Source organism: Gossypium raimondii, chromosome 3 (assembly GCF_025698545.1).
Source record: "Gossypium raimondii isolate GPD5lz chromosome 3, ASM2569854v1, whole genome shotgun sequence".
In the NCBI taxonomy this organism is placed as follows: Eukaryota; Viridiplantae; Streptophyta; class Magnoliopsida; order Malvales; family Malvaceae; genus Gossypium; species Gossypium raimondii.
This window is the reverse complement of record NC_068567.1, coordinates 18,899,485-18,927,150: the sequence shown is the minus strand read 5'-3', so window position 1 is coordinate 18,927,150 and position 27,666 is coordinate 18,899,485. Positions and strand designations below refer to the sequence as shown.

The 27,666-nt window shown below is 33.4% G+C and overlaps 4 protein-coding genes, 1 long non-coding RNA gene and 2 other non-coding genes across 8 annotated transcripts; 3 read left to right on the top strand and 4 right to left on the bottom strand.

Annotated features, from left to right (window-relative positions):
* The first annotated feature begins 243 nt into the window (after positions 1 to 243).
* LOC105793786 (uncharacterized) lies at positions 244 to 2,170 on the top strand. 2 transcript variants are annotated; one of them, XM_052628173.1, is made up of 3 exons: positions 244 to 501; positions 581 to 645; positions 753 to 2,170. In XM_052628173.1, exons 1-3 carry the CDS (start codon positions 354 to 356, stop codon positions 2,160 to 2,162), a joined length of 1,623 nt encoding a protein of 540 aa, XP_052484133.1. In that variant the 5' UTR covers positions 244 to 353; the 3' UTR covers positions 2,163 to 2,170. The 2 variants fall into 2 exon arrangements, with proteins under 2 accessions (XP_052484133.1, XP_012478085.1); XM_012622631.2 differs by having other exon boundaries at positions 245 to 486.
* On the top strand, positions 2,170 to 3,557 carry LOC105793787 (uncharacterized). Its single transcript, XM_012622632.2, has 3 exons — positions 2,170 to 2,502; positions 2,583 to 2,691; positions 2,806 to 3,557. The coding sequence occupies exons 1-3, from the start codon at positions 2,407 to 2,409 to the stop codon at positions 3,423 to 3,425; spliced, it is 825 nt and encodes a 274-aa protein (XP_012478086.1). The 5' UTR covers positions 2,170 to 2,406; the 3' UTR covers positions 3,426 to 3,557.
* An 8,968-nt stretch (positions 3,558 to 12,525) lies between these two features.
* LOC105793784 (uncharacterized) lies at positions 12,526 to 14,054 on the bottom strand. Its single transcript, XR_001133574.2, has 2 exons — positions 13,301 to 14,054; positions 12,526 to 13,172 (listed from the first exon to the last, which is right to left on the bottom strand). It is a non-coding gene; the product is annotated as an uncharacterized LOC105793784 (long non-coding RNA).
* On the bottom strand, positions 13,409 to 13,494 carry LOC128040289 (small nucleolar RNA R16). The gene has a single exon (XR_008194945.1). It is a non-coding gene; the product is annotated as a small nucleolar RNA R16 (small nucleolar RNA).
* LOC128040290 (small nucleolar RNA R16) lies at positions 13,520 to 13,607 on the bottom strand. Its single transcript, XR_008194946.1, has one exon. It is a non-coding gene; the product is annotated as a small nucleolar RNA R16 (small nucleolar RNA).
* A 743-nt stretch (positions 14,055 to 14,797) lies between the features above and the next one.
* On the bottom strand, positions 14,798 to 18,897 carry LOC105793783 (uncharacterized). Its single transcript, XM_012622630.2, has 5 exons — positions 16,646 to 18,897; positions 16,484 to 16,559; positions 15,542 to 15,879; positions 15,274 to 15,372; positions 14,798 to 15,127 (listed from the first exon to the last, which is right to left on the bottom strand). Exons 1-5 carry the CDS (start codon positions 18,347 to 18,349, stop codon positions 14,999 to 15,001), a joined length of 2,346 nt encoding a protein of 781 aa, XP_012478084.1. The 5' UTR covers positions 18,350 to 18,897; the 3' UTR covers positions 14,798 to 14,998.
* Positions 18,898 to 21,161: 2,264 nt separating this feature from the next.
* LOC105793782 (outer envelope pore protein 24B, chloroplastic) lies at positions 21,162 to 23,311 on the top strand. The gene is made up of 3 exons (XM_012622629.2): positions 21,162 to 21,522; positions 21,598 to 21,954; positions 23,041 to 23,311. Exons 1-3 carry the CDS (start codon positions 21,253 to 21,255, stop codon positions 23,119 to 23,121), a joined length of 708 nt encoding a protein of 235 aa, XP_012478083.1. The 5' UTR covers positions 21,162 to 21,252; the 3' UTR covers positions 23,122 to 23,311.
* Positions 23,312 to 27,666: the final 4,355 nt, after the last annotated feature.

The window sequence follows — 27,666 nt, the reverse complement described above, 5'->3', positions numbered from 1 at the left end:
TCTCACAAAATTATATATATTGTAGTATTTAATTTACATTTTAGAGTTATTTGATGAAAATTAATTATTAATATTATTAGATTTGAATTTTTATGATTTTGTTAATAGAATAAAATTTAGTATTAATTGTAAATTTATTTAAATTTTAAGATTATTTTAATGACAATTAAACACTACAAAATTAATAATACTAACTTCAGGTCAAACTCCATTTTATTATTACCTACGAGGCTGGACTTCCCAACCCATCCAACTCCGACAGAACCATCCCAACTACACAATGGAAAAAACAAAAGAAGAAAAGAGACGTTCTTGTCTTCACCTCCTATCTTTGTATGTAATGGAATTTCTATATGCTTGTTCTGCTTCTAACAGAGAGTTCCGACATGGCCAACACATCAGATTTTGTTCAGAAGCTGTTAGATGAGCTTCGGTTGCGCAAGGAACGAATGGCTGCCTCAAAGGCCACTAATCCCATGGCTGCAGGTCACCAGCTAGCTTGTAAAATTCAGCACCAACCTTAAATGCATAGTTTACATCAACGTATGCCTAACTTGGCTTTTGTTGCATGATTGAGCAGATCATGCATATGCTTACTCCAAAACAGGCTATAAATCATCCAGGGAACCAAACACGCTCAAAACTGTAAGTTTCCATAGTTGAAAACTGAAATACACACAAGCTATCAGTAACATATAAGAGACGATTAGATATTGCAGTTTCATTTAGTTTCATGTTTTGGCTTCATTCAGATTGGTTCTAGAGCTGGAAACTCACAAAACAGGCCTGAAGGAGGCAGGAGACCGGTATCGAATCAGATTGTTCCTTTTGGGAGAGGCCAAAAATCAGTGGTCCTGGATTTTGCACTTGAAAATGGAGGAAGAGGAGATTCTACAAGCAATAGTTCAATGTTCAATTTTCTGCATAAGATTGGCAGGAAACAGATGGACTATGGGAAGATGGCAAGAAGAGATAGCAAACTCCCTGATATCTCCCACCTGCGTATCGAAGACATATCGAGGGGTGTACAAAAATTAAATCAGATCCTCAGAGCCTCCTCTAATGGCCTCAAATTCGACACATACTCAATACAAATTGGGCAGGAACTGTTGAAAGTGGCAATGGACTTGGAGGAATCTCTGAGGATGCTTGTCAACCTGCAGGAAGATTCAAAATACTCGATAACACAACGGAGAAGAAGTCGGATAACATTGCTGGAGGAGGAAGAAGATGGGCATGACGAGAAGCAATTGGATATTATGCCAAGATTTCTTGGCATACACTCAAGAAATTATAATGACATTCAAGGTGCTGCAAGGACTGACCTCAAGCTGAGGCTCAAGCATCCTACCTATTCTTCTTCTCAGGTTACTGATTCCAAGCATGGGAAAAAAGTTGTAACTGCCTCGGTTGGCTCGGTTACAGACACTAAAACTCTCATTACATTCTCAGAACAAAATAACTTGAGTTCCTTGCAGTGCAAACAAGAAAAGTTGAGGATTCCAAATGTAATCGCGAAGTTGATGGGGCTCGATCAACTTCCGGCAAGTGTAGATTCAAAGGTCACCACCACAAAGGAGTCTGGAAATCAACCAGGAAAAGTTTTGCCAAATAGGAATGGAAGCACAAGGGTTGCTGTTCATGACAAATTACCACCTCGAAAGAACTTGGAAGACATAAAATCGATGATGAGTTCGAGAAAGGCCTTCATCAAGATGGGCAAACAACAAAGTGACATCATCCCACTGAATCAAAACACGCTTCACAGGGGAAACAGATATGCTAACAAGCTTCTCGGAGGTGATCAACAAAAGTTGCAAATTAATCATGGATTTGAACAGGTGGGCATGCTCCAAAATTCCGAGCTTCAAGAGAGAAGGCGACAATCGGAAGAGAGGAAAGAACGAAGCAAGAAACAGAAATTGCAGGGGAAACAAAAGCTAAATGAACCAATGTCTGGTGCAACTGCAACCAATTCGCGAAAGAAGCAGCCACGAATAAACCAAGCAACGGCTAGTAGGAAAAGCTCCAAGGATCATATTGATGCAACACATTTCAATGGATTCCAAGATGGTAAGCACCATAAAAATCAAGCCAAAAGTAGGAGCTCAACAAACTTTTTGGCTCAAACGATATTAGGCTGGAAGCACAAAAGGGTATAAACTTGAGGTCCCTCGAACCAATGAAGTAATAACAGAAAAAGGTGCAAGCGTTTATAATTTGTCAAGGACTCCGAAGACTCTGAGTTCCATTTTGCAAGAGAGGAAACAGACAAGGCTGGAGAAACTTGCTGTCCCCAGACAACCAGTTCAAACAAAAGGCAGCAGATTCGAAGAAGTAGAACCAAAGGTCATTAGATCCAACAAGTACATAGCACGCGTGCAATCATCAAGTGTACCGCAAGAGATGCAGAAAGCAGCAAAGCAAGGTTCAGTTTTGTGCTGTCATGTAGAAGATGAAAGCGAAAACTGCAATAAACCACAAGCTTTAGTTGAAGATAGCGTAAGATCACCAAACTAAAGTCATTAATCTATTATATGAAACAAATGAATCCACCAATTAGCTCTTTTGATCTCATGCAGGACCAAATTTCAGTGTCAATGGTTACAAATGAACAGCAAGACCGAGAACCTGATTTCGAAAGATCAGAAGAACGCGAGTTTAAGAGCGTTGCATCTGATCCACTACATGGTAAGTAGAAATTTACGCACGCGCGCACACAAACGAACACATATAAGAAAACATGCATATTATGTTTGGTTTTAATATATAGAGACTGAACCATAAAAAGTTCTTGTCTCTTAGGAACCGATGAAGCAAATACTTATGAAAAGCCACATAATCAAAGCACTTATGCATCAAAGATGCCACAGCCATTGACAGAGAGTGAAAATCACCTCAAGCAGATACTTATGAAAAGCCAACTATTTACGAACACAACAGAGGCGCTTTTCAAGCTGGACATTCCTATCGGAATTCTTCATGGAAATGTCCACAACTATAATGAGCAAGAAAGCAAGCTCCTTTTGGACTGTGGCTACGAAGTAATGAAAAGGAGAGGAAGAAGGCAGGAACTAAGTGCTCATCCATTTCTGCAAGTATCCATCAGCAGCAGTACTTCAAACAAAGCAAAATCCTTGTATGACTTGGTGAAGCCAATGTGTAAAGATTTTGATAAGTTGAAGTCATATGGAAGGGAGGGTAAGGAAGATTGTTCCTTTGAAGACTACCTATCGAAGATGATTGAGGTCGATGTCAACAACAAGGAAGCAGATTTGAATTGTATGTGGGAGTTGGGATGGAACTGCATGATGTTTGCATTAGAGAAAGATGATACTGTAAGGGATGTTGAGAAGTACGTGCTTAATGGACTACTAGTTGGCATTACCAGAGATCTTTTCACACCCATAAGTGTTTCAGCTTAGGGGAAGAAAACCCGAATCTATTTAAGCATGAGTTTCCCATAGATTTTTCAACCTGTAAAGTGCCTAAAACTGTTTCTTTTTGTATATTTCCAATTTCTCTATTGATTGAAAGAAAAAGAGAGTCCATGTTCAGGGGATTAGTTCATCTTATTGAACGAAATGCGCATATATGAAAGGGTAACTGTAACACTTGAAAAGAAAGATAATGTGAAATCCCAAACCATCATGGTAACTTTAAAAGATAGGAACGCAGGGACTTACTGGATATGAAACTGGAAGGGACTTTGATAACAATTATTATTTCTTTCTGTGTGTCTGGTTAAGAACCTAATGAGCATAACTACAAGATTAGGAGAAGTTTTAAAGGGAACTATTGCGTTTGAATTATTGAAGTGTCCCCTACTTTCAATATATATATATATATATATATATATATATATATATAATTTGTATAATATATTTTAAAATGATTATAATTGATTTTTTAAAATAATTTATATAAAAATTCTAAACCCATGTTAATACATATAAAGATGGACATTAATTTGATGAATGGATCAACTTAAAAGATTTTTTTTGTTTTTTGCACATAAATCAATTCCATAGGCCTACTAAAGGAGTTCATCATGTCCACAGCATTCCTTTCCCACACCTTTACTTCTTTTATTGCAAATCTGTTGCCATGTTGTGTTCTGACTATAATAAACTCCTGCATCAAAACCTAAATATCATTGTACATTGGGGTAATCTTCCGGCTCCTCTTTTATTTTCCTCTGACAATATTTCTCCATTTCTTCTCCACGTTTATCAATCTACACTTCCGAATTTCTTTCAAAATATTCTTAATGTTTTAATAGTTGCAAACAAAATGTTGTAAGAAATCAAAATTGTAACTTTTAGTTAAGAGTTGTCACTATGGTAGTGATAAGTTAGGTATCTTGAATATCAAATGTTATGCCACTTGGTTATTAACCAAAAGTTACTACTATTTATAGTAATGAGTTATGTCTCTTGTTACCAAAAGTTATGTCATTTAATTATTATTAAAGAGTCATAATTATTTAAGTAGATATTTATTGAATAATTATGTTTATTGTTCCTAAATTGTTCTATAAAGAATTACTATAGAAGTTCTTTATAAAAATTGATACTCTTGCTATGCTCCGCTTAAAGATCAGTAGATCGTTTCCGTTAGTGCAAAATATCGACAATCATTAAGTTTCATTGTACCCTCGAGGCTTATTTGCTAGTAACTCTTTTGCACACCAAAATATAAGCGGGGCTAATAGAACCTTAAAAAAAGAAGCATTGATGCATACCTTGAAGCCTTCGTGTAACAGCCTGGTTTAGACCTTAGTCGGATAGTGGTTTCGAGACCACGAATCCGAGTCAGAAAAATATTTTAATATTATTTTCATTGCTTATAGTATGTGAATTAACATGTGTGAAATTTCCGTGAATTAATTTATCCGTTTGTGTGCTTAATTTGTGAAAAGAGCTAAATCGCATAAAAAGTAAAAGTGACATTCTCATTGTTAATATGCTAATTTGTTATGATTTGATTTATGGGAAGTCCTTAAAAGGTTAATATAAAATTATAAGGTTAGTGGACATTTATGTCCATGAATCAAGTAATTTATATTAAGCTTTTATTAAGGTTAAAATAGTAAAAAGTAAATAACATGATATTAAATAAAATAAAACACAAAATGTCATGCATTTGGCTTTGTTTTTGCCGAAACTTGAATAACAAAGAAGACATTTTTGTGTTTTAAGTATTCGGCACTTTGGAAGCTAAAATTTGGTATGTGTTTTACTTAGTTTTTGATAATTTTTACGTTTTTGTGATCGTTGCTTAGTATATTACCTAGCCCATGTATCAATTGTTGGAGTTGATGATGAATTTGAGAATTGTCATTGTTGATAATGTGATGAATTTTTTGTTTGATGATGAAAAATAAATCTTGGTTGATAGATTATTATATTTAATTAAGTGATTTTTAGTAAAAATATGTATTAAGGATTAAATTGTGAATTTTGTAAATTGAGGGGTCAAAATGTGAAATAAATGATAAAATTGGGTTGCCAGATACCTAAGGTAGATTCGGCCTAACTAGGGTGTATTGAAATTTTGAATATTTTGAGTTGTTTTGAAATAGGGACTAAATTGAGAAAATGTGAAATGTTAGGGGCTAAAATATAATTTTCTCATTTATGTGTTTTTATATGAATTTGAATGAATATGTGAACAAACAAGCCAAATTTGTATTGAATTAGATCAAGAAAAGAAGAAATCAGATTTGGAACGGGGGTAATCAAAAGTGGTCGAGTAGTCGTTTCGTATTGTTCGTCTTTGTCCGAGGTAAGTTCGTAAGTCAATAATTGATGTTAATTTAATGTATTTAATTTATTCATAGCTGAATCGAAATGTATATATGTATACTACAATGCCAAATTGTATATAGCATAGGAAAATTAATTACGATTTTAATTCGATTGATTTACGACATCCGATAACCATACGAATCACAGGAATGCTGAAATGTGATATCGTGTAAGACCACGTCTGGGACGTTGGCATCAATTTGAGATTTACTTGTAAGACCATGTCTGGGACATTGGCGCCGTATATGATTACGTGTAAGACCCTGTTTGGGACAGTGGCATCGTTATTTGATTACATGTAAGACCACGTCTGGGACGTTGGTGTTGTACGAGCTTTTGAGCAATCCGAGCATCTTTTCCTTGAATCCGAATGGTATATCGGGAAATTATATGGAAAAATCGAATGTGTGTTTGAATTGAAAAATTTCAGGTATGTTTGAATTATATGAAGTTGAAAATAAAGGTAAGTATTATGTATAGCATGAAAATATGAATGAATTACTTATATATGAGTATATATGTATGTGTACAAGATTCGTAAAAGTCAGCCTACTTGTATAGTTTGTTTGTGTACTTTGAAAATTATTTACTTACAACTTACTAAGCTATTTAAGCTTACTGTGTATTTGTTCATTCATTGTTTATTAGATTTTGGAAGCTAGTTACGAGCTCGGGGATCGTCAAGGAAGTCTGTCACACTATCGATCTAAATCTCGGTATTTTGAAAGCTTAGAACTTTGAACATATGGCAGGTATAGACTAGTTTTATTGTGTTTGGTTTTGATAATGGTATATACATATAGCCATGCGAAAATGGCTTGATCATGATGCTAGTGTTGTGTATATTCGATCATGGTATAAACTCATTTTGGTTAGTATGTTTAATGGCTTGTAAGTATAGTGTTTTGGTTATATGTCTTGATTGAGTAATGTTATGAAAAGCTTATGATTAGTTCATCTTTGGTAAGCTTGATACATGGTGTGTCATGTCTTTGTGGATGATTTTATAATTCGGCTTAGTAATGAGGTAAAATGATGGTTAAATATTCAATTGTGTATTGTTTGTTTTGATTCAATTATAATGGCAAAGTATGTACATATATTATGCTTGAATGGTTGGCTAGTTAGGTACGGTTGGTGGAAGTAAATATCGAATATGTTATATGATTATTTTGGTTGATATGCTTTGTTTGAGATTCGATAATGAAAGATCAAAAGGTTAGGTTTAATATTTGAGTTTTAAAATGTGCCATATATGAGGTTAAATAACTTGGTATATGACATATAGGTACTTTAGTATGAATTGTTTGGCACTAGTGTTTAAAATTGGTAATAATCATAATTGAATGTGTTAAATGGAGATGCTTGTTTATGTGTATTATATACGCATACCTATTATGTCGTGTGGAAGTTTAAATATAGATTAATATGTATAACATGTGAAATTGGTATGGTTATGAAATATTTAATGAATTAGGTTAATATTGATTTGGTAGATATACATAGAAATGGTTTTGTATTTAGGGTAAAATACGTATATTATAATGTCATCAAAAGTATGTTCGGTTATATTGTAAAGTTGCTAATGTAGTATATGTGAATGGACATTATTTGTATATATTGGTTCGATTGGTTTCATTATGTGCATATCTGAAGTAATGAAATGAAACATTTGATATTTAACTAATAAAATTATGTATTGATATATTTTCGTATATGAAAAGTAAGGATATATGCTTGAATATAATTTAATTAGTAAGTATGTGAACATGGCTTTGATGTATACAATTTTAGTTCGAAATTAATAATTATGGAACATGTTCAATTGAGTTTTTGATGTATGTTAGCTTGATTCAAAATTTAGAATTGGTAACCGAATTGTATTGGTTGAATTTTGAAGTATGCTTAATTGTGATTCATGATTAGTAAAGTACAACTAAATTGGATTGGCTTTATGATTCATGTAATCGAATTTAGTACAAGTGAATTGTGGATATTCGAGTTTGATAATGTTATAAATGAATCGTTATTCTTTGATGCATGAAAGGTCATAAATGACCATACTGAACTGTGTCTTGTACGGTAATGCCTCGTAACTCTAGTCCGGCGACGGACACAGGTTAGGGGTGTTACACTTCACTAATTTCTTATAAATTTATTTTTATCTCCATGCGCCAACAATTTTAAGATTTTATTTTCGCAATTTATGATAAATTAAAGGTGTGTTAGTTTACCGTGCATTCACATGCCATTATAATCATGGTACTACAAGGGTAACTATTAGTAATGGGACAATATTGAGATCAGTTATCTAACTATTGATTTAGAAGAAATCTTTGTAGCAATAAGAGGTACGTCAAATTTTTGGTTTACTATTATTGCATGAATTGGATTTCATGGTTATGTTTTATTAAGATTAATTATATTATGCAAAAAGTATAAGTATTTCATGGATTAATTTTTGATAAAGTCAAATGCTAGTTTATTACATACAAGATATTTTACAAGCATAGTTATGATTGATACATTATTATAATATATATAATATGCATATATTTTAAAAACGTGAAAGGAGAGAGAAAGGAAGTTGATGAAATTTTTAAGCAATGCAAGAAAATGATGTTTCAGTTGGTGCCTTTATTTGGATTTGAAATCATCGCACAAACATATTCGGTGATTTCAAATCGAAATAATCATATTTATTTGGTAAATTTTCAAAAATAAAAAATTCTGACTTTTCAAAAAGGCATTTATGTACTTATTGATACATTATAAATAGATGTTTGGTTGAATTGAAATAATTAATTCATTCCATCCAAATTTTGAGTGAATTTTTCACTACAAATATTTTCTTTACTTCTCATGAACTTGAGATATTTATTGATTTGTTTCTCAAATCATGATATTAGTAACTAACATTTAGATGCTATTTACGAGACATTATTTAAGTGTATTAATCAATAATTGGTACACTAAATCAAAGTTTATCATATAAATGATCATATAATGTGAATCATCTTGGTTAATATAAAATAATCATAATCTAAATGGTTTTATATATGATCACACATTTTTTAGTGTAATAAAGTTTGGGCTAGAAGTGGTTTTGACAAGAAATGAAACTAGTCATATGCAACTTGCATGGTTAATTTTTCTTGTCAAAGTAAAATAGTAGAAACCATTGACTTATATAATAAGATCATTATTCGATATGAAATCTTCTAGTGAGAATGAGGACATGATAATCATGTATTTGAAATTGAGATAATATTGTGCATATTTATGATGGTGTAAATAGTTTTATAGCTTAAATATAATCTATAATCTCATGGTTCTATAAAATTTTGAGATTTAGTAAATTTTAAAAATTATTTTAGAAGTCATGAATCAAATGATCTTAGGAGTATGGAGTAGAGGTGCTCATAGGCCGGGCCGGGCCCAGAAAAAATTCAGCCCGCGTCCTAGGCCCTGGCCCGGCCCAAAATATGGGCCTGAAGTTTTGTCTAGGCCCGGCTTAGAAAAAATTCCTAAGCCCGAGCTAGGCACGACCCGACCCATTTTTTTAATAAGCACCAAAAATTTATTTTAAAAATAAAAAAATAAAAAAAGTATTTTAAAAATATTTTAAAATTAAAAAAATAAAAATATATATTTATTATATATTCGAGCCGGGCCCAGGCCAAAAAAGTGGTGCCCGAGGCCCGACCCGTTTTCTAAATGGGCCTATTTTTTTGTCCAAACTCATATTTCGGGCCTATATTTTTACTCGAACCCTCCCATATTTCAGGTGAGTTTGTCGGTAGGTCAGTCGTCAGTCCTACCAATGAGCACCTCTAGTATGGAGATAACAATATAAATGTGAATTGACCCATTTAGGTGATGGACATGATTTTGATCATAGTCAAAAAATGACTAACAAGGTTCATGATAAAGGGTGTATAACGTGATGTTATAGTCAAAAGATTGAACAATTGGTGATCCTCTAATATGATTATGTTCTAAAAACATATGAAATACTTTTATATGTATGTGTTTTTTTAATGTCATGTTGTATTGACTATGATAAGAAGTAGCAAACATGTTGTCATGTTTCATCAAGGGACTTAAGGCCTCTTTACAACATCTTACTAGGTAAAAGGACATGATAATAATAATAATAATAAAATGATCATTGTAAATTAATAATCATATAAAGAATATTCTTGATAACATTCTTTTGAAAGAATAAGTAATTGAACATGGTGAGGATGTTGCTTATGAACTTTCAAGATAAATAAATATATAGTTTCACCATGTGATAAAAAAAATTAACATAGTTATGTTGAAAATTTGGAAATTTAGGGACGATTACAAGCTCATACTATTTGAGTCACCCATGATGAAAACTCGACTTAACGCTTGCTATTACATCAAGTTTAAATTCAGTGAGACAAAGTACATCATTAGTATGTGACTGATAGCACTTTAAAATATTATATAATATATCATTCCAAAGTGAAAAGTGCTAGATACCCGTAATGATAAGAGGAGTGGTGAGTATTACGCTATTGATAGACTCATAACATAAACATGTTAGTGTTAAAATTAGGGGGAAATCTTGATGAGATCTACCTATATGAGTGGAAGTGTGGTACCTTCTAAGAGCTCAAGAGCTTGACTCTAACAATACTCATGAAAAGAGGCTATAGACACATGATCATAATAGAATTCCTAGAAACTCTGCATTGATTGGTATTGAAATCATTGTGTGATATGTATTTAGTTAATCAAATACAAAAGTTGATTCAAAGCATAATCTACCATGCAATTTCAATTAACTTTAACATGTATTCACCAAGTGAAAGTTCAATTGTAAGATACATTCACTTATACAATCGGTTTCCAAAATCGCTCTTCCAAAGACACAGTCCAAATGACATTCAAACCTCCTTCAATTCAATGTAACCTACAATCACTAGCTCTTTGATTCCTACATTGGAAGGTTAACATTTCTTTATTGTCAGACTTCAATGATAGAAGAAAACAAACTCTTGATCAAGTATAGTTAGAGGTGTGCATGGGCCGGGCTGAGTTAGGTTCAACTAAAAATCCAAACCCATTTGTTAGGCCCGAGCCTGGCCTGAAAAATGGGCCTAAAATTTTGCCCAAGCCTGACCTGAATAAAAATGCTAAAACTTGGGCTTGACCCGACCTGCCCATATTAATTTTTATATTATTTTTATATAATTTAAAAATATATATATAATATATCAAAAATACTAAAAACATCAAAATAAATATTTCCCAACAAATTGAAAATAAATTTTAAAAAATATGTATACTTAAATAACACTAAGATAGATGCAACTTAACAAGCAAATGTCTCTAAAATAATAACAAAATTAACAAATGTCTTTAAAATAATAACAAAATTAATAATAAAATAAGTTTTATATAATATCCAAACAATAACAACATAATAATAAAATGATAACAAAATAGGAAGAAAACAACAAGAAAATAATATTTAAAAAAAGCAAACTTTTTTGTCATTTAGTGAATTCGGGCCAAGCCAAACTCAGGCAAAAAATGCCTTACCCAAAGCCCAACCTGTTTTTTAAACGAGTTTTATTTTTTTATCTAAACCTATTTTTCAAGTTTATATTTTTGTCCAAATCTTCTCACATTTTAGACGGACCTTCGAGCTAGGCCGAATGGCCCAACCCATGATGAGCTCTAAGTATAGTATTCACAAAATACAAATAAATAATGCGTAAAAGCTTATTGCCTCTTCACATTTTAAATTATCTCTTTGCAACCATTAAAAGATTCAATTCGAGAACAAATCATAGCTAAAAGCATGAATTCTCAACGACAATGGTCCTCCAAAACGAGATGGCTCTCAGTTTCTCCATCATTGTCACATCTAAGGATCTCTTTGACCGAGATCCTCTTATGGCACACTTCCCATAGGAAGGAATAATAAGCTTATGCGAGAATTTAAGCTTCCAAAAATTAACCCAAACACTACTTTGTGGATTTCAAGTAGAATTCTCTTTTGAACCGAACTTCTGTAAAAGATTATAGGGTGAATTAACGAAGAAATTCCCATTAGCATTACATTTTCAAATGATTCTATCCAACTTCTATATCTTGATCATGGTCCCCTCTATTTTCAAACTTCGCAAGGAAAAAATCATGCCCTAAATCAATGAGTTTCATCTCCCCTTTCCGGTTGTCGAAAACCTTATCAATGAGAGTGCTTCACCATCTCCCTTTGATAGTTTCCTTCTCATCTTTAGAGATAGTGGCAAATCTTGATTTCACCCTCAGCTTCATTTTCTGTCTCAGATTCATCATCTATCAAATCCATGTCCATTTGTTTTATCCCTTTCTCAAGCAAACTGTTCAGTCTGCTGCTACATTATCCTAGACCTAGAAACAAATCCTTATAAGAGACAAGCCTTCTGCTCGGTTCGTCCCCATGTCCTTCAACTTCTTAGTGCTCCAATAGAGCTCTTCTTCCTCGCTTTCTTTTCTTCCATATTACACTAGAATTGCATTACGAGAGCATTTTTAATTCTAAGTCAAATGTCATATGTCCACTTGTTATTTTAGATATGCCACTTACGATACTGGAATTGCTTCAATATTATGAAAGGACTGGCAAAGCTGTTTACCTACTGGCTTGTTCCTTAGAATCCATAGAAGAGACTACATAAGCTTCTCTCTTAAGTAAATCTCAAGGCAAAGGAACGTGATTATTCTTATTCAATTTCAAGTCAAACTTAGCTTAAGGCATAAAAACCCAATCAACGTTTTACATGCCAATTTCAGGCTTTAAATCCTCTCCAAAACTTATTCATCCCTGGAAATGCTTCCTTCTCTCCCATCTCCCTTTCTGGGAATTACGATCCTTGTTATGATTTATCTAGTAATATTTTACCTACTCTCCAATGACAAAGAAAGCAGCAAAGAAGACAATGAATCAGGTTTGTCCATGGAAGAGATAGAGCAACTCCCTAGGTTCTATTATTCTCAAGAAAATTAAGCTTCAGCAACGACAATGATGTGCGGCGTCTGCCTGAATGGTTTTCAGGTCGGGGAACGATGAAGGATTTTGCCTGTTTGTAGTCACATATTCCATACACAATGTATTGATCTTTGGTTTCTAAGGAGAAACATCTGCCCAAACTGCCGTTCTCCTTTCAAACCCGTGGATAATAATATTGTATGAATTTCTTGATACAGGTGGGTATACTCTCAATATTTCATACATTTGAATATACAGTTTATTGACAAATATACAGTAATGCTCAGAAGATGCGTAGCTAATCATAAGCTGAGTTCATATGTCCAGACATAATTGAAGCAACTTCATCACTGCATTGAAAGTTAATATTTTATTTCAGTTTCAAACCATGAACTTAAAAAATATGCTAGAAATCAGAGAAAGTTTGAAATAATGAAAAGCTCAGAGAAAATCCACAAGTGGATAATTGCAGACATACAACATGGCATCAGATTCAGACCGCCCGTCTGCTTCTTCTCATCATAGAAAATTTCAAACAACTCTTCACTTTTCAAAGACTTCGTAAACAAAAAAAGGGCAAAAAAGCAAAGGCATCAGATAATAAGCGGAGTTTAATAGTCTACATACATAATTCAGTGTGTAGGATAAGAAACTTTCACATCATTTGCCTTCACTTTAAAAATAAATTAAAACAAAAAAAAGCATCAGAATATCAATAAGCGAAAATTAGAATCTACACGGTTCATCAGAGTGTAGGATAAGATAAACATTCATCCTTTGCCATCATTAAAAAGCTTTTAGTTGTAGAATCTATAAACATAGCAAAAATCAACAATTTTTTTTCAGCGAAATGAAAAAATATGTCGGTAAGTCCATTTAACACCAAGGCAAAGAAATGAAATGCAACGGGCTGGTAAGCTAACCTTTTATTGTTTGCATCTGTTATATCTCCTTTGGCATTTTTTCCTATTTTTGCTACAAAAGGAGAGGGTAAACAGATGCAACCAAAATAAAAGCATAACATAACATGGAAATTTGCAGGAGCTATTTAGAGATGATCAAAAGAATCAATTGAACAGGCGCAGCAAATTAAAAATGTATTAGTATAGAAGGAGAAGAGAAGCGGAAAACCAGGGACAGATGATAAGGAAAGCTTTGGAGGCGGAAATCTGAGGAAGAGAAGAGGAGTTGAGTGGTTTAAATAGGGAGTAAAGGAATTAGGGTTTAGTAGTTGGCGGCATTCTATTTTAGTGGGGAAAGTGCGTAATGTCTGAGTTAGCGGGAGCGGCGCCTTGAATTTGGGCCTTTCGAGGGCTTTGATCAAATAAAGGGCCAATTATATATTCGATAACAGGACCAAATAGCTCAAAATTTCACAATTTTAATGACGGGCCTCAAACCCTTCGACGTTCATGGACCTTCTAGGTCCGGTAAAACTTTCTATTCATGAATTAGACATAATGATTTATTTGACATTTTTAATTTTTACAAAAAAAATTTATTTTAATTTTCTATTTAATTTTGTTCGGCTTTTTAGTTTTTAACTTTGTTGACGTAGATTATTATGTGAATGCATGTCATCAATTAATTAATTTTTAAAATTTTAAAAATTATTAAAAAATATAAATATTATAAAAATTAATTCTTTTTTTAATTTTAAAAATAATTAATTGCTGACATGATTACAGGTCAACTACCGGGGTCAAATATGTTATTATATGAAGGGATAATAAAACTGTTTGATTATTATATATTTGCTTTAGTTTTTGTTGTTTTTCTTTACGATGAAACAATATTTTGACGATGAGTTATGATGTATTGGATACTTATATTTTTCATTTTCGTGCTTATGGTTGATAAAAAGAATTGATCGAAATGATCTTATTTACCAAAAATTCAGATATTGAGTATGAATTTCCTTTACTTGGTCAATTATTTCAACTAGGATTATGTAGATATTGATGTCCATTTAAGATTTGAAGAAAATTCTTTTACCACTTCATCTATAGTTCAATCAATGGCGCTTCTAGGAATCTTGATTGTGGAAAAGTGGAAGTTCTGTGAGTAATTTACCTGGCCATGGTGATTTAATTTGAAGATGTAAATATACAAGTAAAAGATGATTGAGCCTACTCAACCGGTAATCTACGTTTTTAAACCTCTCAAAAAATGTGAGCTAATTCCAAGGGCTGTGCCTGTCATTCTTAAAATACATTGGCATGCCACCAGCTTCATCAGCAAAAGAAACCTTCCTTTCTTTTTTGATTTCACGGTCAGATGCAGCAGTGTTATCCTCCGTCAAACTCTGCAATGAAACCATCTAAGTAATCAGCAAACTCGTAAGCATACTCTCTTCCTGCTTCCTCTCCATTTCCTAATCCCAATCCACTGACTGTTCCTTTTAGTTTTGTTCTGCTTTCAATTCAATAGAATCAAGAAAACTAAACATACCATGATTTTACAAAAGCGGTTGCAATCTCTTGTCAAAATAGAAAGCCATCTTCTTGCATATTCTTCAGCTCTTGTTGCGTTTTCAATGGCTACCCTGACCTGCCATGGTAGTAAAGTGTATTAGATGTATAAACTCCATCCATCTAAATATACATATACATTATATGTATGAACTTCAAAAAGAAAGAAGCCTCTAAAAAGAGAACCGTGACAAATTATGTGTTAAAACTAGTTCAGTGATAACCAAGAATGTTGTAAAATAACTTACTTCATCAGCATTTTCATTTGCAGATGTAGCTACAGAGGCCTCCGACTCCGACTGAAATTTTCCCTTAACAAGGTTTTTCATTGACTTCAACTCTGTCGTGAGTTTCATAGCTAAAGATTGGAAATCCTGCATTTGTCGCTGTGTAAATGCTATCACGCTTTGTGAACGACACTGGGGAGGATAAGTACCCTTTAGACTGCCCTTCATTGGGGACTCTTTCTTATCTTGTTTTGCTTTTCTCATGGTTGACGTTGGCTTGATAGCTACTCCATCCTTCCAGATATGGTCAAGCCCTTGAGCTCTTAAAGTCCTATGATGGCTCTGCTTTCCTTTATATTCTGATAGTATAACAACCCAATGAGTATCAAGTAGATTGGAATGCACAAGGAAAAAACTGACATGTCTCCGTAAACAAGATTGGTGATCCATAATATATCTACAGCATTTTAACGCAAAATACTTACTTTAGCTAAGGTCACGTTGCAAATCATGAAAAGCTTCAACTAGAAACTTTCTAGCACTTTCAGATGCTTTTATAATTTTAAACCAAAGAGATGTTAGCTGTTCGAGAATCAACATGCATTATATGGAAAGAACTAATTGGACATAATATCAAGAAAATATCATTCTGTCTATTAGCCACAATAACTTTTTTTGCTCCAAACACTTGCAAGTTGATTGCATAAACCATGGAAGAGACATAGAAATTTCAGTTTTATTAGACCAATTTCATTCTGATAATACTTTTTCCCAGCTCAATTTTTGCTCAAATAACATATGATTCTCCTGGAATTCTACCAGGCTACCACTTACATGTTCAATATATTTTGATGAAGCAATCAAATAATAGTAATAAGAAAGTTTCAATATCATAAAAACCAATTTAAAAGGCAGTGCATAAAAGTAAGTTAACACCCAAGTGTAATAACTGTTTTAACTTACGATGACACTCGTTTTCATCCAACCCAGTTAATCTCATAGCCCGACAAAGTCTCTCTCGAGAAGTTGGAGAAATGGCCTGAAAGTCAAAGCATTTAGTTAGAAAACACTTCAATAGAACAAAACTAGTGTCACTTAAACAACATGCAACTTATTTTGACAGACCTTTCTGCCTGAGAGAACCCTTTCAGCACTATGCTGATGCTTCATTTGATGATAATCCTGAGGTGCTGGTGATGCTAAAGGCTTACCAGAAGCATCAAAGTAATTACGAGCTATAAGCGCTGGTGACTGGGGTTGCTTCTTTGATGAAGAAGAATCAGCAGAAACAAGGCCTGAATGTTTCTCATGTTTCAAGCATGATGAACTCCAATACAAGCCATTGTCAGTGGAAGGACTGACCACAATGTTTCTAATATTAGAAGACCAGTAATGTGTACTTCTGCTCTCAAAGGAGCACGCACTATCTTCATTGTTAGTTTCCAAGCATTGGAAGCAATTATCAGTGTCCATCTCAGGCATTTCAGCTCGGCCACGATTGCTGGTCTGTGAAGACATCTTGTGCTCTGAAAAATTAAAGCTATCATGCAAATCAGTACAATGATCCTTGGTAGGAGATACTAATTCAGAGGGAACAGCATAGGTTAGCGGATCTACAGTATAACTGTCTTTCCCAAATTCTTGCAAGTCTGAACATAGATAGCTGATCATTTCCGGCCTATCTACCTTTACAGTCTCACAACTAGAAAAACTAGCACCAGATTTAGGAGCAACATCTTCAGTAGATTCAAAAGACACCCCATTTGAAACACTGCATTTTATGGGGGACAATGAGACCCCCGTTTCTGTATCAGAAGCAATATTTGTCTCAAGAATTAGAATTAAACTGTCCCTGCTTGTCTGCCATGGCATCTCTGGCTTGGGAGACTCATTTTGGCAGCTATCACAAACATCACAGCTATAATCCTTTATTGGAGACATCTGTTCCGAGGAGACATCATAGGAAAGAGGATGGATGGTATAATCTTCTTTCCTATATCCAGACAAGCCAAAATACGCATTATTTTCTGGACTGTGTACCTGAACAATCTCCCAACTAGAAACCCCTACATCAAACTTGGTCTCAAAATTTTCCCTATATTCATAGGACACTTCATTAAGAGAACAATACTGACGTTCCTTTGTTTCAGCGCCAGAAAGCCCCACGTCAAGCCTGGTCTCAGAATCTTCCATGTATTCATAGGACACTTCATTAAGAGAACAATACTGAGGTTCCTTTGTTTCACAACCAGAAAGCCCCATGTCAAGCCTGGTCTCAGAATCTTCCGTGTATTCATAGGACACTTCATTAAGAGAACAATACTGAGGTTCCTTTGTTTCACAACCAGAAAGCCCCACGTCAAGCCTGGTCTCAGAATCTTCCGTGTATTCATAGGACACTTCATTAAGAGAACAGTATTGGGGTTCCGTTGTAGGATAAGGCACGTCAGTCTTCAAAATATTTACATTAGCGGTTTCACTTTCAGGAACCTCAACTTTAACATCAATAGGCGCAGGCCAATCCCGATTTAGTTCAAGCAAATCTTCATCGCTACTCTTGATATTCTTGAAAAGTTCAGATTTCCAACCGATAAGAGGATCTTCAAGTTCATCGTGTATGTCGCCATTGTGCTGAAAGTTTGGAGACTCGAGTTTCACAGAAGAGCAGGTTTCCAGCGTTTCTTTATTTAAACCAACAAAGTTGAAGCGTTTCCTTTTCTTTGTTTCGCATCTATCCTTAATCCATTTCAACACCACATTGTCTAAGCCAAAATCATCACTGTTGCAGTCAAAATCTTCAGTTTCACTCTTAACTTTCATTACGTTCATGAAAGAATCTGAGATCTCTACTCCAATAACATGATATTTGGATAGGCGAGCTCTTCTAATTATCCCTCAGATAAATTTTAGGAACTTGAGTGCCAATCGCCCACAAGTGTCCACATTCCTGGACAGTGCAAATGGGTCAAGCCTCTCCAGCTACATTAGATAGTAACTAACATAAATTCAAAACGAGGCTTGAATTTTCAGTGTCTGAGAAACTATTCACTATTAAGCAAAAACACTAAGTTTAGAAGTAACTAGTTTAACATCAGCGCATGAAACTAGAAACTCCCATTTCTCCAATCCTACCCAAAACTAAAAAAGAACAAATTTGAAAGTGGAACTCGCCTGAAGATTGAAGAGCTATCTGCAACAGGGAAAATGACGATAAGGTCGAGGAATTCCAGGTCTGTATTAGGAATGCGGGGGATGATTTAGGGCTTGCTGATGAAAAATTGGGGGTTTTAGGAACTCGCGCGTTTGTGGCGGGAACTCAAAGGAAGCGGAAAAGAGCTGAGTTTGCGTTCGACGCGCGCGTGTGATATTGTGAAGTACCGTTGATATTCTTTTCTATTTTCGAAATGTGCTAGAGGAATAAATTATGACGGGTGCAAAAAGCTCAAACTTTAAAAAAATAAAATAAAATTTAAGTCTTTGGATTTTATTTGAAGCTACTATGTATTTAAACTTTCAAAATATATAAAATAAAATTCTCTCAAACTTTTTCAAAAAAAATAATTAAGTGCCCACATTTTCTTCACTCAATTAGGTATTTAAATTTTGAACGGTTAAAATGTATCAAAAAATTCTCAAATTTAAAAAAAACAATTAAACCCCTACTTTTTTTACACTCAATTGCCAAAATGTCATTTGATCGTAAACTTTAACAATTGGTGTTAAAATTAACTATCCCTATTTTTTAAAATTAAAGTCACCACATGTCATGACCTCTATGTCACGTGTAACAAAAATTATAAAAAATAATAATAATCAATAAAATTTATAAAAATTATTAAATTTTAATAAAAAATTAAAAAATTAGAATATATATCAATTGTAAAAATATATAAAAAGTTGTAAAATTTTATGAAAATCATAAAAAATTATAGAATGCATCAAAAAGACCTTTAACCATTAACTTTAACCATTGATTGTTAAAGTTAACGATCCCCAGTTCTTTTCTCAGTTAAAGCTATTACGTGTCGCAACGCAGCGTAACATGTGGCAAAAAATGATAAAAAATAAAAATCAATAAAAGTTATGAAAAATTTATAATCTTCTTTTGGTATGATAATTTTTATAATTTTTTTACGTATTTTATATTTTTTTACATTTTTTTATCATTTTCTTACGACTTTATAAAATTTTATATATTCTTTTCTATATTTCTATACATTTCTATATATTTTATGATTTTTATAAAATTTAATATTTTTTATGATTTTTATAAATTTTTCTAATTTTATTAAAATTTATTAATTTTTACAAATTTTCTTGATTTTTATTTTTATCATTTTTGCCACATGTCAGCTGTGGTTGTGACATGTGATGGCTTTAACTGGAAAAAAATTAGGGGCGATTAGCTTTAATGATCAAAGGGCATTCTTGATGCATTTTAGCAATTGAGTGCAAAAAACAAAGCATGAGCTTAATTGTTTTTTTGAAAAACTTTGAGAACTTTTTTTATGCATTTTGACAGTTCAAGTACCTAATTGAGTGTAAAAAAAAATAAAGGCTTAATTGTTTTTTTTTTGAAAAAGTTTGAGAGCTTTTTTGATGCATTTTGAAAATTCAACTATCCAATTGAGTGAAAAAAAAGGGGCTTAATTGCTTCTCTTAAAAAATTAAAGGATTTTACACCATTAAACCATAAATTATTTAAACAGAATTATTGGAATGTTTTAATAATTCCTAGCATTGATTGTATGAACAATATTAGTTTTGATTAACGTATTTTATAGTCAATTTTTAATTTTCTTATCTAACTTTATTAAATCGTAATTTTTTAATTGGTTTGTTTAAACAAAACATTTATTTCCAACTTAATTATTCCTTTTAAATTATTAAAATTACTATTTTATGATGCCAGAATTAAGAACTTATGTTTAAAATTGTATTTAATAAATTGGAAATTAGATTATAACCATTTATCATATTAATTTATCAATTCTTATGTTATATTTGGCAACCTCAACCTCAGAATTTAAATTTAGATTGCATTGTGAATAATCTTTTGGCATAAAATATGAATTTCTTGAATCCAACCATTTTTAAATTTATTTTAAAATTTAAATTCTCAAACTCTACCTGAATATACTTACTGTAATTATTTAATTTTATAGATGAAAATATAGGAAATAGCTTCGGTTAAATTATGTTAGGTGGATTTAGTATTTGTATTTTAATTTGGTTATTTTTAGTCTCGGTACTTCTCAATTTTTAAAATTTTAGTTTTCATCACATGATAATTGTTAAATTCATTAAGTTAAATTTTGTTATTTTCAAAATCGATGCACCCAAAATATTATTATATGTGTAATGCCATGTCAAGATAGAATGATTTAACTAAAATTAAAAATTATGGATTAAATCTACAACTGTACATATAATACAAGACTAATGATTGAATTTAAACATTGGGTCAGGACTGAAGTTTCAAAACTTAAAAAGCACAAGCACTAAAATTGACTAATTCAAAAAGTATAGAGACTAAAACTATAATTTTTGCAAAGCACAAGGAGTAATAGAAGAATTTAAACCAATAATTTATATTTGAATACAAGACAAAAAGATTTTAAAGCTTGAATTTCGGGGTCGAAGTTCCATAATATGCGAGAAAGCCCAAATTTCAATTGAAGAGTGGAGGGTAAGCTAGGCTCGTCGTCCACCTGAAATCTGAAAACTTTTCCATGCAAACATACAAAACCGAATTCCGCCAACTTCTCCCTCTTTATCTCCCTTCCTTGTATCTTCCGAGAGAAATGAAGGCGTCTCTGAAAGGCCGATACACAAACGACAAGAGCACCGCCGTCGTTACTCTTGCCGTCAAGGCCGGCGATGTCAAGTTACTCGCCTCCATGAGTGATGTCACCGTCGTCAAAGGTCCCAGGCTCAACAATCTTACTTTAACCGTTGAAAAACCAGCCTTCTTCATCTTCGACTATGATGTCCCCAAGAAGGTACACTTTAACTTGAAAACCATTTTTCCTTTCATGAATCACCGATTGAATTATTTTTTCCTTTTGGGGGATTAGGATTTTCGGTTTCAGTTTATGAACTCAATCAAGGTTGCGGAGAAACCGTTGAAGCTCACTTACAATCACGGCCATGGGGAAAACCGAACGGTGATGGACGGGTCACTGGTGTTGGATTCGGCGAACAAAGTGTCGGTTAATTACATGTTCGGAACGAGGAACTTTAAGCTGAAATATAGTTACGTGCACGGAGGGGTTACGACTTACGAGCCATGTTATGATTTGGGGAAGAATGCGTGGGATTTTTCAGCTTCGAGGAGATTATATGACGATGTTTTTAAGGCGACTTATGAGTCATGGAGTCGGGACTTTGCCCTGGAGTGGTCCCGAAATTCCAAGTTTAATGGGACATTTAAGGTAACCCACATCCACATTCCTTCCTTTTATCTGTTTTTTTTATTTTCTTTATTCAATTTTAAGTGTTTGAATGTGTCGATTGCAACTTGCTGCTTGAAAGCTGAAACTATGTTAGCTAGAATCAATATTTTGAAGTTCTTTGATGTATTGGAAGGGTCCTTTAAAAAGTTGTATCTCGGGATTCATGTACGGGTGCCCATCGAAGTGAGACAATATTTTCAGAAGATTGAAGCGTTAGGCTTGAAGTGCTGAGGAGAGCTTGAAGCAAGCAAGGCTTTGAATTGTTTGATATCTTTGTTGATGTGCACGTTATCTCTATTTGTTTAAGACAAGGCTTTTTATTGGATGAGCTGAGTAGAATAAGATAAAACGCCAGTTGTCTCATTAATTTTCAGTAGGTAATGATATCAAAGATGAAGATAGGTGATTTTGCTTCAAGGCAGTGCCATTATGGAAGTATATAAGAGGACCCTTTGCAGTGATGGGATACTCTTTGCTTTGGAAGCAAAATTAGATGCTGACAGGACCAAATTCTGCCTACTTTAACAATGTTCTAAATAAAACAGCTCCGGAATCAAACCGTAGTCATTTTCTTACTTGCATTTGTCATATAGCTCGGCGTTATGCAATTTTAGATATAGCAATGACAGGTTGCTTCAACAGATAGAGGCTTGGAAAATTGTTCCTTTCCATACAAATGGGAGAAAAGCTGTATATTTGATGTCTCCATGTGGTTATTGTGAAGAAAGAGAAACAGTGGAGCAATTAAGGGGAAGAAAAGCTTTTAGATAACTCGGGTTTTCACTGCTTTACATTTGGTTATGCATTTCTCAAGGTTCAAACTTGTGTTCTCACCATCACAGGGGTGAGGCCGCTACCACCTCAACTAATAGCTATAGTTTTACATTGGATTGTTGGCACATGTTAAAATTGTTTAACTTACTACGTTAATTTGTAGGTTTGAAGAGTTAATATGAGTTTTTGAGATGATGGATGCTTTCTTAGTGATCTAACTACTATATATAAGGTAGTTTAATCCTTGAGTGAGATGATTTCTGACCATGATTAGTGTTTTTTGTTTTCCAGATATCAGCAACCATCAACATGGTTGGAGAATCGAAGATTCCTAAAGTATTTGCAGAGAGTACTTGGGATTTGGAAATGTGATTTGTTGTTGTTGTTCATCAACCTTTATCCAGATTCATGTTTTGAATTGTATAGGGTTTGGACAAACTGCTTGCCAAGTTGGAGACGAAATCAATAGGAAATAAAAGCTTTACCCAATGTATATGTAAACAGACTCTCTAGATTATTATTTTACACTCCTTAATTCATCGGTTAATGAAATTACCATATTTTCTTTGTTTCCAAAAAAATATCTGCCATGACCAATTATTATAAATAAAACATCATGATCAATCGTAAAAGGCGGGATGGCTGGGAAGATGCTAGCGTAAGTTAACAATATGATCGATGATAATTATATAGAGGTTTACTTTTTAAGTAAATGTGTTCGTTGGTGATCTGTACAGGGTAGAAAATTTACTTAAAAAATAAAAGGGTTTGGATAAAATATGAGGATTAAAAATTGGGTTTAGATAAAATTTAAGACCCATTTTTCATATGAGATAAATTTATTAAATTTCATTCACCGAAGCTACTGATTTTCAAGTTTAGAAAATAAATTGGCTTGCAATGGCTTTTTGGATGGGATCCACACATTTCTAGATTGAAATGTTTGTACAGCGTTTGAAGATCTATCGGTTAGATTCAAAACGCACTTTAAATCATTCGATTATGAGTTCGGGAACTCAAGTTATGACCGTTTTAGTGAGACCGCGCGAGCAGAGTTAATACTTATGAATTTTGAGCTTTAATTTGAGTTTAAATCATATTGGTTCTGATTTTTAGACTTAATTTTTATTATTTGTAAGCACAATATTGTATTGATTAAGTTTTATTATTTATTTATTTATTTATTTCAAATTTTGGATATTTTAAGTTATTTAGGAGTTTTATGTCAACAAAAAAATTTAATTTAAAATTAATTCTTGTTTACATTAATTAGAGTTTCAATATACTTGAGAGTTTCAATATACTTAGTTAGCCTATACAAATGCCTCTTCATTTTGCATAATTCAATATTCATTCATCAACTTTTCTCTTTTGAGTTAATAAAATTCTCTTTGAGTTTCTATCTTCAAGAATTTTTCTTAAGTTTTCTTTTAAAAGAGTTTTAATAATCTTTTATTGAGAGAATCATTTTAAGTTTTTTCTTGCCAAGTTTTTTTTTTTTGGGAAATTAAAGTTATTTAAAGGGGGTTGTAGACTCATCTTGTTTCCAAGGCTCCTTAGGATTTTTACACGCCACATTCCATCTTTTTCATCTATCTTGTTCTGTTTCTTTATTATTTTGTTCTATTTTTGTTTAATTGTTTCTAATTTTAATTTGGATTCCTTGTTCTTTTTCTATATTTTATTACTTATTTTAATTGTTTCCATTTTTAATTCTTAGATCTGACTTGGATTTGTTTTGCGTTTTAGATTGTGTCAAGCTTCAAGTTCTCCTTCATTCGTCTAGAGCTCTAAGCCAAATCCGCGACTTAGACAAACTTAAAATCCTATTTTGCACGCATCCATATCAATTTGTATTAGTTTCTTAGGCGTTTTGGGCCTTTTTTGTGTTTTTATAAATTGATTTCCAACAAAACAGTCTCAAAATAATTTTTTTACCCATAATTTTTTTGAAAAAAAAAATTAGTGGCTAAGCATTTTCCAAGTGATTTGAAATTTTACATACTGCTTCTTAGCACTCTCCTAGAATATTAAAATATATATATTTTTTTAAAAGTAATCAAAAAAATAAAAAATAGAAATATAAAAAAGAAAGAAAATTAAAAAAAATTGTGGGTTGAATTTTATGTCAAACTTTCCAGATAAGATCTACATTTTTTAAGGAGGCTCCAGTTTAAATTTTGTAATTTTTGGAAATTAAGAAAACCTCGAACAAAATTTGTCAAGTTGCTTCGTAATTTTTGGGTTTTAGCAATTTTTATTAACTATTAGCCTTAGGTTTTCATTTGTTTTTGTTTTTCATTATTCCTTTATGCATTCTAATACTTTATTGTTTCTTGTGTTAGTAGGTTAAAGCACGTTGTACATTTCTTCCTCCGTGCAACACAATTCTTTGATATCTAGTTGATTTTAGACTCCTAGTGTCATTAGGTTTGCTTTTTTTTTTATGAAAAAGAAAGAAGAGATACATCTAGACTACATAAGCTAGCCCAAGCCCCTTAATCGAGAATGTTTAAAAAACTTGCAAACCATGTCTTCCCTCTTGTGCCAGCTTGGCCAAAGTATCTGCCTCCTGATTATCCATTCTAGAAATATATGAAATACTCCAATGATCAAGTTGGGCCAGCAAATGATGAATCCTTCTAATCAAAGCCAAGTTGGATCCTCCTATAGGTTTATCCTGAATGGGTTTAATCACCTCAAGATTATCAGTTTGGATTGCCACAGCACCATAGCCTTGATCAATTAAAATCCCTAACATGTTTAAGATACCTCATAATTCAGCTTCAAACACTAAGCAACTCCCCAAGAATCTATTATACCCAATGATCTATTCCCTATTTCGGTTTCTCACAATTCCTCCTGCAACAGCGGGACCATCTTCGTGTCTAACAAAGCCATCAGTATTCAAACAAGCCAAATTTCCAAATAGGTGTGTGCAAAGATAAGGGATCTGAGACATCCTCAATTTGCCTCGTCTAGACAAAACAAATTGCTTGGGCCAGCTATAGGACACTTTAATAGTATCCTCATTACTCCATGAAGTACCTTGAAAGATGAAGAGATTTTGATTTTTCCAAATACGCCAAATAATGATCCTAAAAAGACATTTCCAATTAACCTCGTTGAAGCAAAAATCATGACAATTTTGTAGGTTTGAAATGAGCCAATCTTGCAGATTATCCGAATATAACCTATCATGTCGATCCATATGGATTAAAATATTCCAAATGCTTCTCGCTGGAGCGCTATCCCTAAAAGCATACAACACATTTTCAAAATTATGCCCACAGACTCTACACACCAAATTGTACCCAAAGCTTCGACGTACTCTCTCATGTTAATCAACAACCTGTGCTTGAACGCGAGCCAAATAAAAAATCTAATCCGTTGAGGACATTGAAACTTCCAAAGAAACTGCCACATATCCTCATTCGACTTCCGAGATGTTTCACAAAGTTTCCCATATGCACTTTTAAAATAGAAGGATCCTGTCGAGGTACCTCTCCAGATAATTCTATCGACACCAGCGGCTGAATGTGGTGGGGGTACCCCTATAATCTTACCAATAACCACCTCAGGTAACCAAATGGAATAGTTCAAGATTCTAAGTGCCATCGTCTAAAACCATATCACTCAGAACACACCCTAAATCAAGATTTGAATAACCAGGAATTATACTAACGAGAGGCCCTACCTCTGGTACCCAAGGATCACACCAACATCTGACACTTCTCCCATCCCCTACTGACCAAAACAGATTTTCCCGAACAAGTGGCCAAACCTTTGAGAGGGCTCTCCACAAGAACAGATATTTACTATGCAATAGGGTATCGGGCAAACCTTTTGCAACCCCATACTTAGCTCGGAGAACTTGAGTTCAAAGAAGTTTAGCATCAACTACAAGTTTGAAGCCTAGTTTCATCATGAAGGAAGTGTTATGGTCTGCAACTTCCGAAACCTGAGACCTCCATGATCCCTAGGCTGGCAAAAATCTTCCCAACTAACCAAAGCCACTTTTTACCTACTGCTCGAATATCCCCACACAAACTGACGCACCATGCATTCAATTTCCTCACAAAGGCCTCTGGGTTTCATCATTGACTGCATAAAATAACTGAGAATTGCCAACAAGACTGACTGGGCCAAAGTAGCCCTGCTAGCTAATGACAACGACCTAGCATCCCAACTCTGTAATTTGTTTAAAACCTTATCCACTATAAACCACAATGTGTTATTAGCTATTTTTTCATGAAACAAAGGCACCCCTAGATAGCTCCTAAGATTCTGAACTCTTCGAAATCCAAAGAAGCTACATAAGCTACCTTCCAAAGGTCTTATTTACTCTTTCTGAGAAGTAAATATTAGTTTTATTAGCATTAATCTTGAGTCCAGAATGCTCACAGAAACTATCCAACACTTTCTTCATAATTGTGGCTTGACCCTCTTCTTCTTGACCAAACAAAATCAAATCATCTGTAAAAAAAAAGATAAGAAAGTGGAGGAGTTGAACAAGACAAGTGAATAGGACTTTAATACCCAAACTTGTTATTAGAATGGATACTGTGATCGAGCCATTCCATGCACAAGATGAAAGATAGGGAGATAGAGGGCTACCTTGACGAACACCTCTAGTCGATTGAAACTTTTGGGTAAGTGTGTCATTCCAAAGAATCTACATAGTGAAATTTTTTATAGCAGAAAATAATATTATTAATAAAGTTTGGAATACCTATAACATGAAAAGATGCCTTGATAAAATCCCATCGTACTCAATCATATGCTTTCTCCAGATCAATTTTGGCAGCTATCCAATTGCTAGACTTCCGCTTAATTCTCATGGAATGAAACACTTCCTGAGCAATAATAATGTTATCAGTAGTGTTTCTCCCCGCAATAAACCCAGTCTACTGTTGG